Source organism: Melospiza melodia, chromosome 24 (genome assembly GCF_035770615.1).
Source record: "Melospiza melodia melodia isolate bMelMel2 chromosome 24, bMelMel2.pri, whole genome shotgun sequence".
Classification (NCBI taxonomy): Eukaryota; Metazoa; Chordata; class Aves; order Passeriformes; family Passerellidae; genus Melospiza; species Melospiza melodia.
The window spans coordinates 8,607,226-8,626,393 of NC_086217.1; the positions used below are offsets into that span (position 1 = coordinate 8,607,226).

A 19,168-nucleotide genomic window follows, 5' to 3' on the forward strand; every position below is an offset into this window, starting at 1 on the left:
AAAGTATTGGCAGGCAATCTTGTTGGTGTTAGTCCTTGGGGACTTCCAAGAAGGTTCAGGAGTTACACAGAATCACAGAATGAACTTGGTTGAACTTTCAGTGAAGATTTTCTTTCTAACATCGCACCAAAACTTGCCTTAGCACAGTTTAGGATTGTGTCCTCTCATTCTGTCAGTGCTGCCTGGGAGCCCAACCCCACCTGGCCACAGGCACCTTTCAGGGGGTTGTGGAGAGTGACAAGATCTCCCCTGAGTCTCCTTTTCTCCAGGCTGAACACCCCCAGCTCCCTCAGTGCTTCCTCACAGGGTTTTTGTGTTCCCAGCCCCTCTCCAGCCTCATTGCCCTCCTCTGGATGTGTTTGAGCATCTCAACATCCTCCCCAAACTGAGGGGCCAGGACTGGACACAGCACTCAAGGTGTGCCCTCACCAGGGAAAGGGAAAAATTACTTCCCTTTTCCTGCTGGCCACTGTTCCTGATCCAGGCCAGGGGCTGTTGGCCTTTTTGGCCATCTGGGCACACTGCTGGCTCATGTTCATGCTCACTGTATAAAGCACTCAAAGGAAGCGATGTTGGGCGGTTTGTTACAAGGGAAATCTGCTCCTAGCCAGTTCTTTTGGACTATTAAATTCAATCTGGAGAATCACTGTAAGCAATGTTGCACAGACAACATGAACTTGTACCTCCATCAGTTTTCCCTGCAGCCTTTTAACACTCCCTCAGGATAAGCTGCAGAGGGTTGTGTGCCACAGGGCTCTGAGTCACTGCTCAGTAACAGATACAGGTGCAGGAAGGACCATGGAGGCATTTGGGGCTGCAGGGCTGTGACAGGAGCAAAAGTTCAGGGATCAGCTCTGTCATGTGCTGGAGGGTGGAGGAGTTTCTAGGAGATGGGCACGGTGCCACAGGCTTACAGCGGGTTGGGATGTGGCGACCAGGACTTTGTAACTCTGTCAGAGGAAAGGCAAACACCTGGCAGGGGGTGGCTGACACTGACTGCAAGGGAATGCACTTACAGAGCTGTGCTGTGCACGAGATGAGACACAAGAGCAGCTCTTAATGTCTGCATTTTTTATTTTTCCATAGGTGAACGAACACCCTGGGCTTATCCAGACTAAGCCATCTTTCAAAGACTCAGCACCTTCACTGCATTTTCTGTGGCACTCGAGCGGTATCAACTGATATAGACAAAGGTAGGCAAATAAAAAGGGTAAATATAAACCCTCACAATTGCAGCTTCTGCTTCTGGAGCATAGCACAGGATGTTTAGAGCTCAGATGAGCAATTTAAGTTCCACGTTGTCAAAGAGGGCTTGAAATTCTGGCTTGGAGGAAACCCAACCACTGCTGTTGTCTATAGGACAATGAAGTTACTTCATGCAAACTTGGTAACAATGGGTAAATAAAACTCAAGATTTTACCTTCAAAACACCCTCTCTCAGGGGTGTATTTGTTTTCAAGCATCTGTTTGCACAGCCAGAGTGACTCTGCATCCATTTAATTAATGCCAAAAATACACAGTAGGCAATGGAACAAGAGGTACTGTGAAACACTTGCATTTAGCTTTTGCAACTTCCTAAGAATTAACAAGTAACAATTTCCCTAGCAAAACAATCCTTCCATTAATCCCCACTGTCTGAGCATGACTGTGTTCCTGTCTGGCATCTTCTTTTCATCCAGACTGCAAGAACAGCCACACAAATCTAACTGAACTTTTTTCATAAAAAACAAATCCTAGCATGAAATAATGGTATCTGAAGTGAACAATAACGGTATCTGAAGTAAACCACAAAACACAAATTCCTTTTACTTGTATAAAACAATTCCTTCACAAACAAGACATTTTAGTAGGGCTGATGCAAAAATGCACAGTACTTTAATGGATTCATGCACTAGGTCAGAGTACATGACAGCTAAACCTTAATGTACAAATTTTCAGGTGTTTGTATCTAGGGTTTGTTTTCTCCCATGTCTTCTCTGTAGGAGTCAAGTACCTAGCACAGGGATTATCTGGAAGTGTAAGACTTGCCAAGGCTCCAGAGGTACAAGGTGCCCCCTCAATGCTAATAATTATTAGAGCTGTCAGTGCAGTGCCTTGCCAGCACCTGCTGACCCACTCTGCTGCTGGAAAGGGAAGAAGAAAGGCAGCACAGAAACTTCAGCACTTTAAGGACAAGAGGGTTTGCTCTGAAACCAACAACAAAGGCTTTCAGAGCCTACATGGATTAACACAGTGGGACACAATTGTGCCAGGGGTTCATGTCAGATTCCACTGGTCCTAAGCAAAGTTGACACTTACCAGTACTATTTATCTGCCTCAAAATTACAGAAGCTTGAAATCCACAGGCTTTTCTGGATGTGTTTAGGTGCACTCTTTAAGTAACTGCAAAGTCACAGCATTTGTATCCTGTGGCAGCAGCAACAATATTTATAATAATTTTCTAAATGAAAGTGACCTCTGGCAGTTATACAGCTCTAGCCAAACCCAGACATTTGAACAGTTACTCACAGTACAGGGTTGTGTTTTATCTTTTAATCAAACCATTCCAGTTCTGCAGCTTGCTACAGTAGGATATAAATATTCAAACCCAACAGAACTATATTAGACTTCCTATAATAAACAAAGTTTTCATGTATTACATAAAAACATAGCCTAAGGGAAAAAACTGTTTTTCTTTTGGCCTACTTCTTCTTAAGACAGTAGCACCCACCAGTGCACCTGCCACCCTCAGAACCTGAAGGCAGCATTTCACAGAACAGATCTGTACAATTGTTCACATCTTTTCACATCCTAGATGTTCCATTTTCAAGGCTGGATCCATTAACTGGAGGCTCCACAATCAGTCTTGGCTCTATCAGTGCATCCCAGCTTTCAGTTATCTGAAAACAAACCACAGGCAGCACTTGGCAGGTGCCAGCAGCACCAGCAGGTGCAGTTTCTGTGCTGTTATGCTTCTGCCTAGCCCTGAACAGCAGCACCACTGAACTGAGATCACAGCTCCTCCTGTGAGTCACTGATCCCACTGGTGAACCTCAACCTGCCTGATGCCCTGGGTGAGGAAAGGTGCTGCTCAGAACAAGAGTGATGAAAGGAAAAGCTGGTAAGAAAGGATCTCTGTGAGACATGATGTTTTTTATTAGCCAAAACAAGAACTCTGATGAGCGGCTGTGACTCCAGGTAACTGAGTACCACACAACAACTGATTATTATGATGTAAACATGCACGTTCTTGCTAGAAAAAAACAATTGGTTTTGCTTCCATTGGCTCAAATCAGATGCATGGTTACAAAGGGAATGTCCCTGAGGTGAGGAGAGGCAGGAAGCAGGGCAGCTGGCAGCCCTGCAGAGCTGGGGGCAGCACCCAGAGCAGGCCCCACGTACCTTGGTGTCCTGGGGCACGGCGTACTCGATCAGCTCCTCTCCGTCCGCAGACTGGTACACCAGGTCAAACTTCCCTGGCTCCTTAGCAACTGAAAACCAAACAAACAGCTCAACCACCTACAAACCAAAGAAACTTTAAATGTTTACCACAAAAGCTGATGAAAATCAGTTTGGTTTTGGGGTTTTTTTGTGCTCAGTGTCTGGGTTCATAATTGTAACCAAAAATCTCGAGGGGAAATTGAGTACTACACACCAAAATTAAGGTAATTATCTGACTATTCACATGAGAAAGTCAACAATATGTTGCTGAAATTTGACAAAAATGCTCAGATGACAATTCATTAATTCTGGCTTACATGGCAACTGCAGGATGCAGAGTTTGAGAAACATTAATCATTGCAGGTCTCAGGAACTGCACCTGCAGGGGCTCACTTCCACACCCACTGAAGACACACATTATGATCTCACACTTTCTCTAAAATTATATTTTCTTCCTTTCTGAAATAATTTCTTTCCGAAAATGAAACCATACTAGAAGTGAGTTACTGACCACTCAAACTGACTGAAAAAAATTATTTTGTAAATACCCATGAGCATCTTTCAGCTCAACTAGCAAGGGTTAGAACTTCTCAATGTAAATAGACATTTTGGGGAAGGAATGAGGAGGGGAGGGGTGTGTTGAGAATGATCCCAAGGAAATTTGGAATACTCCTGAAAGACAAAGTGTTCCTTGGACTTCTGGTTTTCCAGGTGACAGCACATGACATCAAGCCCTTGGTGTCCCCAGGTACCTACATTGTCCTGCTGATGTTGAAAGGATCTCCAGTTCAATCTGCTTTTTTTCATCATTCCAACTGATTATTTTTGCCTCCTTCACAAAGCAACAAGAAAAGAATCAGGTAAGACACACTTCAGCACTGGATAACTATTCCATATTTACAACCAGTGCACTCCTTGATTGCTGCCAGAGGAAATAAGTATATTTGGCTATCAAATTTTCTAGTCTCCATGTATAAAATCTGCAAAGAATTAATGCTCAGCAATCTCTAACTACTGGCATCAACAAAACAAAGTTGCTCATTGTCACTGACTTTGCAGTTTAAATCAGTAGTTACCCAGAAACCAAGTTATTTGAAGTAGCAACAATATTTTACTTGCAACAGTTTTAAGAACTTGCCCTAATTTCAAATAGCACTAGACTCAAATACAGCTACATTTTTCTACTTGAGGGTCTGCATTTTTTGTCATCTCTAAAATATTAATAATCCTTCTAGTTGGTGGTTGTTTGTTTGGTTTTTTTAATCACTTTTAAAATTTTCAATTCGTTTTGGCTTCTAGAGTTTTGATTTTTACTGCTGCACCAGGAATAGCCTGTGGAGTGAACTGAAAAAGAAAAACACTGCACAGCATCAAAATATTTAAGCCATACCTCACCTATCATAGTTCTGTGAAGGAAGGGAGGAAAGAAAACCAGTACCTTATAGTCTGAAATTTCAGGACTGTAATTTTCAGTTAGTTCCAGGCGCTGTTGAAAGAAATACAAGTAACAAATTGTAACTTTTCCCAATCTTTGATGGTTCCACCTACATCCAGACACAGTTTCCTCAGCAACAGAAAAGTGCAAGAGCCCGGTCTCCTACTCCTGGAACCCACAGCCAGTCATGGTCCCAGGTACACATCCAGGAGTTGCTGCTCCAAAGGATTTAGGTTCAGGGCAGGCTGTGTGAGGAGATCAGGGAGATGGATCCCACTCTCCTCAGCTGCAGGGATTTAATTTTCATTTACTTTTTTATTTTGCAATGCAGTGTAATTATTTGTAAGATTTGCAGTAACATTTACATGGAAAATTACACTGCAATGACAGCAGAGACAGCCTTTCTTGTGTTCTACAAATACAGAAAGTCTAAAGAAATGCACTTAACTTCTGTATTTGCTCCAAACTTTGTAAAAAATCAAAGCCAGACTTTACAACAAGTGATTTTTTTAGAGAAACTGTTATGTCAGAAACTTAAGAGTGGACCAAATGAAGCAATTTTAACCTACTAACATTCAGCATTTCCAGAGTTTACCTTAAAGGCAATTCTTTCTCCCACTTGGGGTGGAGCAGCTAGAAGAGGTAAAACACTATAGTCTCTCTTGGGAAACTCCACGGGATTCTGTGAAACAAAGAGCAACCCACTGATTAAATTGTTTCATCAATGAAAACAGAGGACAATGTTCATGCTGTATGGATTGCAAGGATCACTGAGAAGAGCAAGGTACATGCTTTGTTTTTAGATATAGAATACAATCACTTTATTGTTGTTTCACGAACACATCCTCAGGCTGACAAACAGAATTACAGTAAGTAAAAAATCAGCCTTTATCCCACCAATCTATTTCTGCTGTTATGAATTACTCTCATCCTGCAGGTTCTTTGTACAGTTCAAGCTGCCAGAGGAAGGTGACCCCTGCCTGTGTCAGCACTCACCTGGACAAGGACAGAAGTGTTTGTCGCAGCTTCATTTAACTGCCTCTGTTTGTGGCCTTCACTGCTGTAGTTATAGAAGCAGCCAGGGTTTGCTCCTCTCCCATGGCCCCTCATCATCCCACGAAACCCACGGCCCCTGGGGCCTCTCCAGAAGGGATCCTCTCCCGTTCCACGCCCCCTTCCACGGCTCGGGCTGCCAAAGGATCCTTGCACACTGGCTGGCAACTGTCTAGTGCAGTTCCTTACTATGGAATTACCCAGTCCAGCACCTGCTGCAGACTTTTTAATGACCAGTGTCTCTGAATCTGAACTATCAGAGTCTGAAGAGGAGCTCTGTGCTTTGGGAGCCTTGGTGCTGGCTTTTACAGCCACCACATGGTTTGGCACTGATTTTTCGTTTGCAGTGCTGTCTTGTGCTGGTGTCACCTTCTCATCCTCTGTACTCGAGTCAGAATCTGAACTAGAAGACTGAGGTTTTTTAGCATTTTTACTAATTGCAGTCTTAGTCTTTTCAGTGTTAGACTTTACAGTCACTTTATTAGTTTTCACATCAGAATCTGAAGCAGCTTGGGATTTGTCTTTGGGAAGTGTCACCACTACAGGTTTATGGGAAGATTTATTTTCCTTCACATTTAATTCACTGCTGTCACTGTCAGACGATGTGCTGGAGGTATCTGAAGGTCCCACCCTCTTTTTCCTGGACTGTGTTGTGATCTTTTTGGTGCTATTTTTACCAGAATTTAGAGAAAAGTTCTCATGTGCCTGTTCTAAAGCCATCTTTGTTGCAGCAACCTTTGTCTGCTTTTCATCCTTCTTTTTTGTTGCCAACTCCTTCTCCCTCTCTGTTTTTTTCATCTTTTTAGAATGGGAAGTAGAGCTCTCTTCCTTACCTTCTGCGAGTTTATTTCTTCCCCTAACTTCTTCCTTTCTTTTTCTTTTCGTGTACCTTTTCTGAGAGTCCCAAGTATCTACAGAGGTCTCTTCCCTACAAGAGGAATACTCAAGGTTGTGCTTCTCCTTTTTCTTTTTCCTTTTATGCTTGCCTTCATTCCTAGACAATTCTTCCTCATCCTCCTTGTGTCTGTGCCTTTTTTTGTCTTCTTTTGTTGTGTAAATAAAGCCATCATCTATCTCTTCATAATCATCTGCAACTATCTCTTCCAATTTTACTCTGTTAAAAAAAAAAAAAAACAAACAAAAACCACCGTTCAGCGCAATGAAGAATGAAGGAATGAAGCTGCTTAGGCAGCTCAGGCAAGTTCCCCTAGAGTGAAGATGCTCCAGCTCTTCCCTGGACAGCCCAGAACCCTCCCCTGCAGGCACAGGCTCCCCTTCCATCTTCGGGAACATTTCCAACTGCTCGGCTCCCTCCATCCTGTTGGGCATGCTGGGTGTCTCAGGCGCTGGCAGCCAGTGCCCGTGGGCACCCGGCTCCTCCAGGGAAGGAAGAGCTCAGACCCCGGGGAAGCCCCATCCCCGTCCCACCAAAACCACATGGAGATTCACAGAATCCCAGAACGGGTCAGGAAGGGACCACAGTGGGGTCATCCGGTCCCATCTCGCTGCCTAAGCAGGGTCATCCCAGAGTTGTGTCCGGAGGGCGCTGGAATATCCCCAGGGAGGGAAACTCCACATCCTCTCTGTCCCAGTGTGCGGGCCCTGCACCTCATGGTCAGGTGGAACTTCTGGGCATCGGTTCCTGCCCGCTGCCCTTTGCTCCACGGCTCGGCACCGCCTTTAGCTACTGATGGACACTGACAGTGTGCGTGTGCGGGACTGACCCCCGAGCCCGCTGTCCCGGTCCTGCTGTCCTCATCCCCATCCCGCTGTCCCGGTCCCGGTGTCCCCCTGTCCCGCTGTCCCGGTCCCCACCCCGCTGTCCCGGTCCCCATCCCGCTGTCCCCATCCCGCTGTCCCAGTCCCCATCCCGCTGTCCCCACCCCACTGTCCCGCTCCCCACCCCGCCGTCCCGGTCCCGCTGTCCCAGTCCCCATCCCGCTGTCCCTGTCCCGGTGTCCCGCTGTCCCTGTCCCGCTGTCCCGGTGTCCCGCTGTCCCGCTGTCCCGCTGTCCCGGTCCGTACCGCAGCGAGTCGTTGTCCCGCACGAGGCGCGCGCTCTCGGCGGGCGGCAGCAGCGCCCCCTCGAGGAAGAGGCTGAGGCGGGCGCGGCGGCTGAAGCCGAAGCGGTGGCGGATGAGGCTGAGCAGGTCGGTGACGAGCCGCGCCTGGCCCGGCTCCAGCAGCAGCCAGCACAGCGCGCAGCCCGGGCTGGCCGGCGGAGGGTGGTCGAACACCAGCCGCAGCCGCACCGGGCCGCCGCCGCCGCCGCTGGCCGCCATCATGGAGGAGGAGGAGGAAGGGGCGGAGGAGGCGGGCACACGGGGGGCGGTGCCTCAGGGCGGGCCGGGCTGGCCGGTCCCGTGACCGCGGGAGCTGAGGGAGGGATGGGGCCGCTCCGGGCTGTGACCGCGCTCTCCGTGCTGCTGCTGGCGGCAGGTACGGGCCGGGCGGGACGGGACGGGACGGGACGGGACGGAACGGGACCGGGACCGGGAGCTGGGCTTCCGGGCACGGGGCCTCGGGCAAAGCGCTCCTGTGTCCCGCAGCCGGGAAGGGCAGGGCCCGGGCTGAGCCGCGCGAAATTCCGCTTGCTGGGGTGGCGGTCGGGAAGGACGGAGAGGGCAGCAGCAGTCCCGGGGGAGCAGCGAAGCCTGGCCACCATGGCTTGGAAAAGCCTTATTGCTCCCGCTCCGGTGCGCTGCTGCCTTCTGCCCTGATCCGTGAGATGAAGGGACGGAGTGTCAAAGGTCTGTTCCGTATCCGAGACTGACTGCGTTAAGTGACCAGACTTTACTGAGTTGAATTATATTTTAGATTCCTTTAGAAGTGACCCTGTCTGTATCTGCTCTCCCTGGGGGCTGTGGAGCGGAGCGGTCCCCGCAGACCCGCGGCTCGCAGGGCTGGGATGAGTGCGGGCGCTCGGGTCATGGCGCCAATAACTCAATGGCTGGGGGTTCGATCCCCGCCCGGGCCGGCCACTAAATGGTTGGACTCGGTCTTTTTAGCTCCATTTCAACTCAGAATATTCTGTGATCCTTGTCGACATTGCAGCTGGTTATGGGAATTAGTTCACTGGGGCTGTGCTTTCAGTCCAGGCCTTGAAAACGCTTCAAGAAAAAATTATTCCAGCGATTGGGCTGTTATTCCGGCGGCAGCTCTAAGGCCAGGCTCGGATAAGGCAGCGCTTAATTACACACTTTATTCATTGACAATAACTCAGCCGTGGGTGGGGGTGTGGGTATAGGCAGGTTTCTTATAGTAATTTCTTTTCATAGTAGTAGCACTTCTAATTATCACACCCAAGATTGAAATGTAATGTTTTGGAGCAATTCTGGTGGAAAGTCCGAAGCTGAGCCTTGTTACCTAGCTGATTGTTATTGTTATTCCCCTCAAGGTGTAGTTCTGAGGCAGCCCCAAGAGCCCAAAGAGGTGTGGGGATATGTGGAGGTCCGGAGTAAGGCCCACATGTTCTGGTGGCTCTACTATGCAAACAACCCAACCAAAGACTTCACAGAGTTACCTCTTGTCTTGTGGCTTCAGGTAAGGTTTGGTGAGAGACACCTAAGCAATAATTCTTTCCATCTTTGCCTCGTTCAATCTGATGTCTGATATTGTGCAGTTCTACAGAAACAGAATTCAAAACTTCCTGGTTCTAAATGCTTCGCCTTGTGAATGAAGAGTTGGGGTTGGGAAAAATAAGGGTGATTTTATTCTGCAGTTATGGGGTGTCCTCAAGTGCCCACCTTCCATCAAGTTGGATTGCAATAACAGAGGTTGTTCTTATCTTTCATACAACAGTAGTGATTTTTGTGCATTGTAATTTCACAGCTCCTTTTCTGGAGAGTTTGAAGTCTAAACAATGCTCAGAGAGAGAGAGTAAATAAAATAATCAGAGATTGAGGATGATTTCTAAATGGAAACAATCCCAGTTTGATAAAAGTGATGGCGTGTTCTCCACAGTACATTTCAGAAGTTAATGCTGAATATAATCTCTTGAGGACTTGTTCTTATTCTTTCTGGGCTATTTAATCAGTGTGAAACCCACAAGCTGTACACGCTGGTTAAATTAATGACTTGCTCTGCTCTCCAGTTAGAGATAGTTAACTTTTGCACTCCATATTTGGGGAGTAAGGCCTTCAAACTGTGCTCACATAGCAGGCAGCTCACCAGAAGCTCTCACAAGTGGGTGACTGCTTCTCTGTTGAATTCTTGCTTTCAGAAATGGTGTGTGTGTGCATAGCCCAAGACCACGAGGAACAGAGCCTGCTCTGTAAATTAACATGTAGTGCAAAAGCCATTTCTAAAATTTACAATCTGTCATTCTACTTACTGGCTGCCTTGTATTTTTCTTCCATCTGTCATATCTATGCCATGCTGCCTTTTAACATCTGTGTCATTTGATGTTTCCCTGCAGGGAGGTCCAGGATCTTCAGGCTGTGGGTATGGGAACTTTGAAGAGATTGGTCCATTAGACAAAGAAATGAAACCAAGAAATACAACCTGGGTACAGTAGAGTTCAGCTTCTAACTACTAATTACAAATGTTTGTTTGCTTGTGTAAGCAGATGATCACTACACCAAAAAAAAAAAAAAACAGAACAATTTTTCATTTAAAGTTCAGTAGAACTATAATATTTCAAGTTAAAATATTGTGGTTAATAAATTACCTTATAGGAGTAGCCTTGTTTAGAACTGAGGGGTGGACATTAATTTAATTTAATTTAATTTAATTTAATTTAATTTAATTTAATTTAATTTAATGAAGTATGTCTCTTCCGTGGAACTGTGAAATGCAGATGCCTGGGAACCAGAGAGGAGGGAAGTTGTAGAAAGTGTTCTTTCAATTCACAGCTTCATTGTGTGCAGTCCCAGAGCTTTTTCTGGGTGGCTGGCAGTGTAAAACCTATGGCTCATAATTACAGGTCCAGTATGGCCTTCAAGGGAAAACAAATTATAGCTGCCTGTGAAGGTGGAAGTTTAATTAGAACAATGTATTTGTGGTCTGAGTTAGCAATAGTCTGAAGTACTCTGGAGTTCCCCTGGGTGACCTGGATCACTGGGAGTTTTTGGGTGTATTTCTCGTTACAGATGTGGCAAATTGAAGGACTTTCTGTTGCACCTAATTTTTCTGCAGGCTTTTTCAGGTCCAGGGAATTTTTTGGCTCAGTTAATCATTTGTGCCATCAAAACTAAGTTATTTTGCTGGTGCTGAACTGAGGTTTTATACAAACCTTCTTTCTGCTTCTACAGTTGCAGGCAGCCAGTGTCTTGTTTGTGGATAATCCTGTGGGCACTGGATTCAGTTATGTGGATGATTGTAGCTTGTTTGCCCAAAACCTTACCACAGTAGTTTCTGATATGATGGTTTTTCTTGGAGAATTCTTCAAGTGTAGACCTGAATTCCAGGTAAGTGAATTGAATTCTTGCTTACTTTTGTATTTTTCTCTGCTTTTCAATAGAATTCAAAAAGAATTAGAGAACAGACTTCCAGATGAGCAGTGTTTTGCTGCTAGGTAGTGTGTGGTGCAGGTATAACCACTGTCTCTTACTTTCCACATTTCAGAGTTGTATCTTGATTTTGGGGTTAGTTAGAAAAGCATTGGGGTGGATCATTGTCTGTTGAGTGGTCTGAGCAGCATATACAGATCACAGCTGCTTACAGTTCTAAAATGCTTCAGAACCAACCCCAGCAAATCACCAGGATGTTATGGAAACCTAATGTACAGCTTAAAATAAGAAAAACATTAAATGTCTGATGGTGAGAGGTGAACAACCAGTGCCTGGGTCCTGTGGGGTGTGGGAGATAGTTGGAGGCATCTTCTGCCCTCCATGCAATGAGTTCCTTGTGTGGTTTTTCTCTCCCCAGACCATCCCATTCTACATATTTTCTGAATCTTATGGAGGTAAAATGGCTGCTGGGGTTGCTTTAGAGCTGCACAAGGTAAGTACTTGGAGGATACAGTTCACTTTTCACTTTAAAACAGGTTCTACAAGTACTTTTATTTTCTGGATTACGCTGTCCCTATTGCCTAATTCTCAGAGCTACTTACTTTTTTCACTTCATGAAAACTGATTCTAGAGTTATGAATAGCTAAAATTTAATTCTTGGTGTTTTGTTTTGTTTTTCCTCTTACTCATGAAGGCTGTTCAAAAAGGGACCATAAAGTGCAATTTTATGGGTACTGCTCTTGGAGACTCATGGATTTCTCCTTTGGGTATGTTTAAATTCCTCACTCTGTGGATGATTTATTGTTATTTTGTTTTTGTTGGGTGTTGGAATCATTGCATGAGTGCCTGAAGTCAAAAAGGCCATCCCTGCCCTAAGTGAATTGACTCTCCAGTGAGTCTGGTAAATCAGAAATAAATGCTGCAGCCTTGCAAGTCTTCTTGTGATTGAAGAGTCTCTCTTTAGAATGTGTCTAGATTAGGAAAAGCCAGAGAGCAGGATTAGCGAGGAGGACACTTGCATCTGAAGTGGAGGGATGGTAAAATGTCCCTACACATCTCCTCAGCCTCTGAGGTGTTTTGTGAGAGTCCTGTGCTGAAATGTGACCACCAAGTGATTCACAAGGCTGCAAGTGAGATTTGTGTCTGGTGGAGGATAAAAACCAAATGAAAGGGCTCTTGGTGCTTCAGTGCTATTGGCAGGGGCAGGCTTCACAGATTCTCTGCAGCACAGAACAACCAAGCAAACTCTTATCTGTCTGCCATCAGCTGATCCTTCAGAATTTACAAGCAAAGTTGTCATAAAATAGATCTGGTTTATAACTCAGTTTTTCTCTTGTGACTTCTCAAACAGATCAGTTTAGATAACTCCCATCCTCTTGTTAGACCTCTGGCAATGTGCTGCAGTGCTGGGGGGGAACATTTTGGTAGAAACATGTTGGTTGCTTGAAATAAATTTCACTGATTAACTCATAGGGTTTAAATGATGTTGCAGGATTTGTAAAGAACTTGCTCTGTGGTACATAACCTTAGGGTTAAACAGAGCTTACTGATTAATTTTTACTGATTAATTAATCTCCATTTATTTTATTGTTGCCCCACTAAAGGAGAAGTAAGTTACATCTTACATCAATGATTGATTGTCAGTTTGATGTTTGAAATCTGTTCTGTTTGTTTAGACTCTGTGCTGTCCTGGGGGCCCTACCTTTACAGCACTGTAAGTACCTTAAACTCCTGGTCCTCACCTGATCCCTTGTGCTGCCATACAATACAAATGGGTGTTGAATTTTAAGATTACCTCTTGGCCTGAATAAAAGCTTGAAAGCATGGAGGTTGTTAGCAATAGATGGATGTGGAGTTGTAATTGAAGCTCTCCTTCTTTGTGTTTGTCTTCCAGTCTCTCCTGGATGATAATGGTCTGGCAGAGGTGACTGCTGTTGCCAAAGAAATAATGGATGCAATAAATAAAAATCAGTATGGGCTGGCTACTGAGCTCTGGGGCAAGGCTGAAGGTGTCATTGAAGAGGTGAGATCTCTGACTAACATTAAGAACTAACTGCTGCCTGGGGAGGCACAGGATTTCAACTTATCCTTTCTATGAGTGCTGAGCTGGCATGGAATTCTTCCACTCTCTGCCCAGTCATTTTTGCCAGGATTTGTTGTATCCCAGTGCTGATACAAAGGAGTGTTTGCTGTGCCCTGCTGGGAGAGTGACAGAGAAAGAGGGCAGGACAGCCCTTGTGGTCTTCCAGAATTGCACTGAGGTTTCAGCAGACAACTCTAGTCTTCCTGATTCCACAGTTTCAATTTAAATAAACTAGATCTCCTGGAAAGCTTTGAATATTGAAAACTGCATCCACCAAGACATGAAGTTAAGCACGTGTCTCTATTTGAAGAACTACAATAGGTGGACAGGATGGAAAGGAACCTCAAGGTCTGTTACTGTGGGTCACTGCATCTCATTGCTTAAAAAAAATTCAGCATAGACTGGTAAAGTTTTGCTTTGGTTTCTCCTTAAAAGGTTGCTCCAAAATCTCATTCTTTGTCACATCTCATTCTTTAGTACATGTAAGGCTCTGGCTTCCTTGGACAGAAAGGTTAATCTGGGGCCACTTTCTGTTTTTTTGGTTTGTTTTTTTCTTTTCTGTGATTCATAACAGACAGTGCCTTGCACATAGTTGGTTTCACTTCTTGCTGTTCAGAATGAACTTTTGGTTCCTGTTTTACTTTTCAAATCCACTTGTCTTCCCCTCTCAGTGGTGATGGTGCTGGCAGGTGAAAGCACTGCAGTTCTTGTGCAGTTGTTGTTGTGAGCTGATTTCTGACCTAAGCACCAGAACTTTAAAAACTCAAAAATCAGGTGAAGCAGGGCTTCAAGAACCTGGAGTAACTTCTGTAATGGCAGCACTGCTCACGTTTGTCCTTGGGTGCAGGCAGCCTCTGTCAGCTGCATCAGAGCTGCCAGTCTGCAGTGCCTGGGCACATGCAGCTGTCACAGCTCCAGAACAGGGGGGGCTCATGCCCAGCACCACGTGTTCCAGGAAGCATTTTGGATTTTGGAGGATTGTAGGTTGGAAGGATGTTGAGCAAGAGCAGCACCAGACCAGACCTGGCAGAAGGGGCTGTCTAAGAGCATCACCTGGCACTGCAGCTCTGTGCCATGAGTAATGCAGGGCAAGACTTCCTGTAGCTTCACATCTGCTTCAGAGGGTAAATAGCATCTCTGGCACAACCCATGTGTGAACAACACAGGCTTGAGGAATCTTCTTCCCACTTCTCAAAGCAAATGTAGAACTGAAGTTTTTCCACAAGTATCTTCCTGGTGTGCAGGTAAAGTGACAGGTCACAGGGTCCTTTATTTAGGATTTACTTCTTTTTTTTTTTTTCTTTTCAGGAAAGGCTGTTCTACGTCTCTGAGAGATGTTTTTATTAGTGTTACTGAAATTATCTTGTGTTTTCAGAACACAGACAATGTGAACTTTTATAACATCTTGACAAAGGAGGTTCCAGAAGTGAAATCAGATGAACAAGAAAATCTCCATCTCAGTAAGTTGTATTTAAATACTTGAACTTCTGAGGCCCTGTGTTTCCATCCACATACCTTCAGCTTGGACAGTGGAAAGTCTCAGTTAGCACATCCTTAAAATGGATGTTGATATTCTCTTGAGCAGAACTTGTTTGCCGTTGCATAAGTAGGGACAGATAGGAATGTGGAACAGCCCTATGGATGACACCTCCACCTCTACATCCTGCACAAATTACAGCAAGGAAGCAGGCAATATAATTGCAACATTATTTCATGACCTTTTAAGTTACTTCCTCTTACTGTCTTTCATTTCTGTCTTTAAGACAGGAAACCAGAGTGTCTCATCAGTAGAAACAGGCTGATTGAATTCTTGCTCTGTGATTTTTGTGCATCAGTGTGAAAAACTGATGTGAAAAACACGTGTAGAACTTCTTTCAAACTCTTTCTGTTGGCTTCATAAGGGAAGGTGAATTGAAATCCTGAAAGTAAAACATTGCAGCTCAAAAATAACTGGTCTGTTGAGAAGAGCCAAGTGGTTAAAGCAGAAACTGATGCCCAGAAAAAGTGCAGTGTTAGCTAAAAGCAGGAATGGATGGGCTCTTCCTGTCCTAAGTAAGGGTTGACTTCAGTGGTTTCTAGTAGAAGTAAGCAAATCTTTCTCCGTGGTGTTGCAATTTCATTAGGAAAGGGTTTGTTGGCCATGATTGACACTGCAGATTGTTGTCTGTGCAGGATGGTGTGCTAAGTGTGCCACTGATCAAAGCCTGTTCCCTTTGTGCAGTGCGGCTTTACCAGCGCCATGTCAGGAAAATGCACCAGAGCAGCCTGGATGAGCTGATGAATGGGCCCATCAGAAAGAAGCTGATGATCATTCCTGACTGTGTGAAGTGGGGAGGTACTTTCCTGTCTGCTCACCTGATGAGTTCATCACCACTGTTACACAATATTGTATCCTGTAGGGGAATACTCTGGCACTGGTCACGTTCAGTTGTCATTGTCCATGGGGCTAAGGAGGGGATTTGTTCTCAGAAATGAAGATGTCGTGGGACAGGCCTGTGGGAGCAGATGTTCTGATTCTGCTGCTCGTATCTATCTTTAGCCAAGTAACTAAAAATACAGGGGGAAGGAGGAAGATCCTCTGCATTTCAGGAACTGGTTTCTGTCTCTCATGCAGTCTTGCTGAAACTCCTGTCAGTTTTTCTGTGCCAGAAGTCTGGTATCTTATAATGATGGATCTTATGGAGGAGGGGGTGTAAAACAGCCTTAAAGGGCTGATGTCAGCACTCTGTGTGTGTAAATAGGAGCCAGAAGCTACAGCACTGTCTGTGAGCTCCAGTGGGAGCACAGCTGCTCCTCCTGTTCCTCAGACTGACAAATCACTGCCACTTTTGGCTAGGATTGTTTTTTGTGCAGCTGTGAACTCCATTTTAAAGCCTTTAGCCCATGCTTCTGTCCCAGCTTGGGGATACATCCTTGATCACTAAAATTTGTTTTTCTGGTTCCAACCAGGTCAGTCCAAACAGGTCTTTGACAACATGGCTGAGGACTTCATGAGACCTGTCATCGATATTGTTGATCAGCTTTTGGCAGCCAATGTCAATGTTACAGTCTATAATGGGCAGCTGGACCTCATTGTTGACACCATGGGTGAGGAACCTTTTCCCTGGGGGTGGAAACAGAACATGGGATGAGTAGAATGTGGAGCTGTCAGTATATTGATACCCAGATTTCTCCAATCTCCTGTGCAAACCTCTTATATGACTAGCAGTGTTTAAATACTACAGTCATAAATGAGCAGCACTTAGGATGTTTTGCTTATATCCCTCTGAGAGAGGCAAATCCTTTACCTCCATTATAGTGTTGAGAAATGGATCTGCCACATCAGTAATTGCTTGTTTCAGTGAAGCCAATAATTCACTTAATCCTCCTGGATAAGCACATAGATGTGTGTGTGTGTATGCTCATTCACAGGCAAAGAATGCTGGTAATTAATGAGGGAGGGTGCAGTGGAAGGGTGATCACACCTGCTCTCAGTGCAGGCTCCTGCACACTTTGGGCTTTGTTTGCTGCTTGCAAGGTGCTGGTTTGCTCCAGGGGCAGTTTGGGAGCCAGGCCAAGTGCTGCTGAAATGCCTCACAAGGCTGCTGTGCTCCCTTCTGCTGGTCTGTTCTCACTGAGTTAAAGAATCTGCAGTCACAGACTCCACAAACACCTTCCTATGCTGTGGAAGGCTGTATTCCTTGTATGTCTCTGTCCACTTAGATATTCAGATGCCCTTCATGAACAGCACAGCAATCAATAAATCCAGGAAGCATGGTATTTAGGCTGTCAAAACAGATGAGCAGTTAGTGATGCTCCAGTTTATCACATTTTAATTTAAAATTGAGCTGCAGTTAACATGTAAATTCTTCCAGCAATTCACAGGTAGGCTAAAGCTTTGTCCCCCTTGGAGTCCTAGAATTGATCTTGTTGCTCTCTTGGCCTCCACCTTCTCTTGCAGCACCTGAAACAGAAAGCCTTTTCAGTCTCCTCTCAATGTGTGTCCAGAAACAGAGAAACAGAGCCTCTTCTGATTTCCGGGAGGGGAGCTTGTCCATGGCAGGACATTCAAGGTGTTTGAGGTGCAAAGTGAAATATGTTGGAATTTCTAGGGTTACAGAGCCTCCAAGAAGCACATGTTCAACTTGCACAATCCTAAATCCATTTCATACACACCTTCACTGGTTACTTATTCCCTTCTCCTCTGCATTGGTTTGTTTCAGTTTGGCCTGAATTTTCCTAGGCATAAGAAAATTGGTTTTAGGATCTGAACACACAGACTCTGTCCTAACTCTGCTGTACTGGTATCCAGTTCAGGGGGTGTCCAGCTGAACTGGCCTCCCAAGCTGCTGTGGAACCAAGTATTGGTAATTTCCCAGTATTGGTAATCAGTGCTGTCTCTTATTCCCAACAGGCCAGGAGGCATGGATCCGGAAACTGAAGTGGCCTGACTTGGAGCAGTTCAGCCAGAAAAGGTGGAAGGCACTGTATGTGTCTCCAGAATCCACTGAGACTGCTGCTTTCCACAAGGCCTATAAGAACTTTGCTTTCTTCTGGATTCTCAAGGCTGGGCACATGGTAAATAATAAAGTCCTTGGGGTGGAATTAGCAAGAAGGCTGAAGATGTGTGTGTAGCTGCTGTCTGCTTCCTCACAGCAGCTGCTTATCCTGTGCTGTTCTCTGTGCTAGGTACCAGCTGACCAAGGAGAGATGGCACTCAAAATGCTCAGGATGGTGACTCAGCAGCAGCACTAGGGAGGGGAGCTCATCTGGTCTGGCTTCCTGTCCAGCAGCAGGGTTCTGCAGGAGTGTGAATCTGGATCCTAAGCCAAAGGAGGCACAGTGGCTGTTTGGGCACACAGCCTCCCTCATCTTGCTGATACTGTGCACAAGTGCTTGTGGAAAGCTGTTTTTTTCCGTGAATGAGTTATTGCTTTTGAATTTTTAAGCTGTGATTTGCTGCCTTAACCTTGTCCATAAATGACTCTTCCAGAGGGAAGTCCCCTGCCATAAAGAACAAGCCCTGAACCTTTGCCTGGGAAGGATTTTGTGCTCTTGCCCTTCCCTGAATGCTCCCTTGTCTGTTTGCACACCAAGAGTAAAACTGATTTGACTTGATTTGCTTTGTGTTCCTCTGGGAGAGCTGACCTGAGGCTGTGGAATGTTCCTTCCTATGTCCTCAGGCTTCACCTCTCTGGATTCAAGATGAAGCCATGGAAATGCCAGGACAGAGGACCTGCCCTAGAGGAATCACAGTCCATCTCAACTTGCTGAGGTGCCTGAATTAGGATCCAGGATTCTTCAGTTTTTCTGTGCTCTGGAGAGAGAAAAACATCCCACAGAGGAGGATTTGTCCCTTTTCATCTGACCATGTGTTTCTTGTTTCCATTCTTCTTAATGCCCACTGCTCAAACTTTGCCTTTATCCTCAACGCCTGAAGCACATCCAGCAGGAATTCCTGCTTTTCTGTATCCTGAAGCAGAAGGCCTTTAATACCCTCTTGTACCAAAGAGTCCCAACAGACAGAAGCTTCTTAAAACCTTCTGGGTTTAGCCAGAAGGAAAGGAGCATTATTTGAGCAATAACAGCATAGTTCTGAAATATTATAGGAGTGTTTAAAGAAGGATATACAAAATCTTGATTCATGTCTTTTGGGTATTTTTTTTTTAAGTCTTGCAGAGACCTATTATTTCAAAACTTTTTTTTTTTTTTAATATAATACATAATCAAGAAGAGACTGGTCAGACA

General features: G+C 45.2%; 2 protein-coding genes and 1 long non-coding RNA gene across 3 annotated transcripts; 2 read left to right on the forward strand and 1 right to left on the reverse strand.

Annotated features, from left to right (window-relative positions):
* Positions 1-555: 555 nt before the first annotated feature.
* On the forward strand, positions 556-5,918 carry LOC134428915 (uncharacterized). Its single transcript, XR_010030504.1, has 3 exons — positions 556-1,193; positions 4,132-4,280; positions 5,793-5,918. It is a non-coding gene; the product is annotated as an uncharacterized LOC134428915 (long non-coding RNA).
* COIL (coilin) lies at positions 1,482-8,193 on the reverse strand. The gene is made up of 7 exons (XM_063175939.1): positions 7,934-8,193; positions 5,852-7,022; positions 5,451-5,537; positions 4,859-4,906; positions 4,177-4,252; positions 3,382-3,470; positions 1,482-2,879 (listed from the first exon to the last, which is right to left on the reverse strand). Exons 1-7 carry the CDS (start codon positions 8,191-8,193, stop codon positions 2,784-2,786), a joined length of 1,827 nt encoding a protein of 608 aa, XP_063032009.1. The 3' UTR covers positions 1,482-2,783.
* Positions 8,192-18,538, forward strand: SCPEP1 (serine carboxypeptidase 1). The gene is given in 14 exon segments (XM_063175942.1): positions 8,192-8,227; positions 8,230-8,347; positions 9,306-9,451; positions 10,326-10,415; positions 11,161-11,316; positions 11,777-11,851; positions 12,053-12,125; positions 13,035-13,072; positions 13,253-13,381; positions 14,817-14,901; positions 15,663-15,776; positions 16,391-16,528; positions 17,835-17,998; positions 18,110-18,538. Coding segments are annotated over 14 exon segments (1,428 nt in total). The 3' UTR covers positions 18,176-18,538.
* The last annotated feature ends 630 nt before the right edge of the window (positions 18,539-19,168 follow it).

What these genes read in the sequence shown, in the direction of transcription:
- COIL (XM_063175939.1), bottom strand. Translation starts at nt 8,193, where the DNA reads ATGATGGCGGCCAGCGGCGGCGGCGGCGGCCCGGTGCGGCTGCGGCTG. An exon ending in CTGAAATTTCAGACTATAAG is followed by an intron (nt 4,253 to 4,858) that starts GTACTGGTTTTC and finishes TGCTTTGTGAAG; the next exon opens with GAGGCAAAAATAATCAGTTG. An exon ending in CCGTGCCCCAGGACACCAAG is followed by an intron (nt 2,880 to 3,381) that starts GTACGTGGGGCC and finishes GTTTGTTTTCAG; the next exon opens with ATAACTGAAAGCTGGGATGC.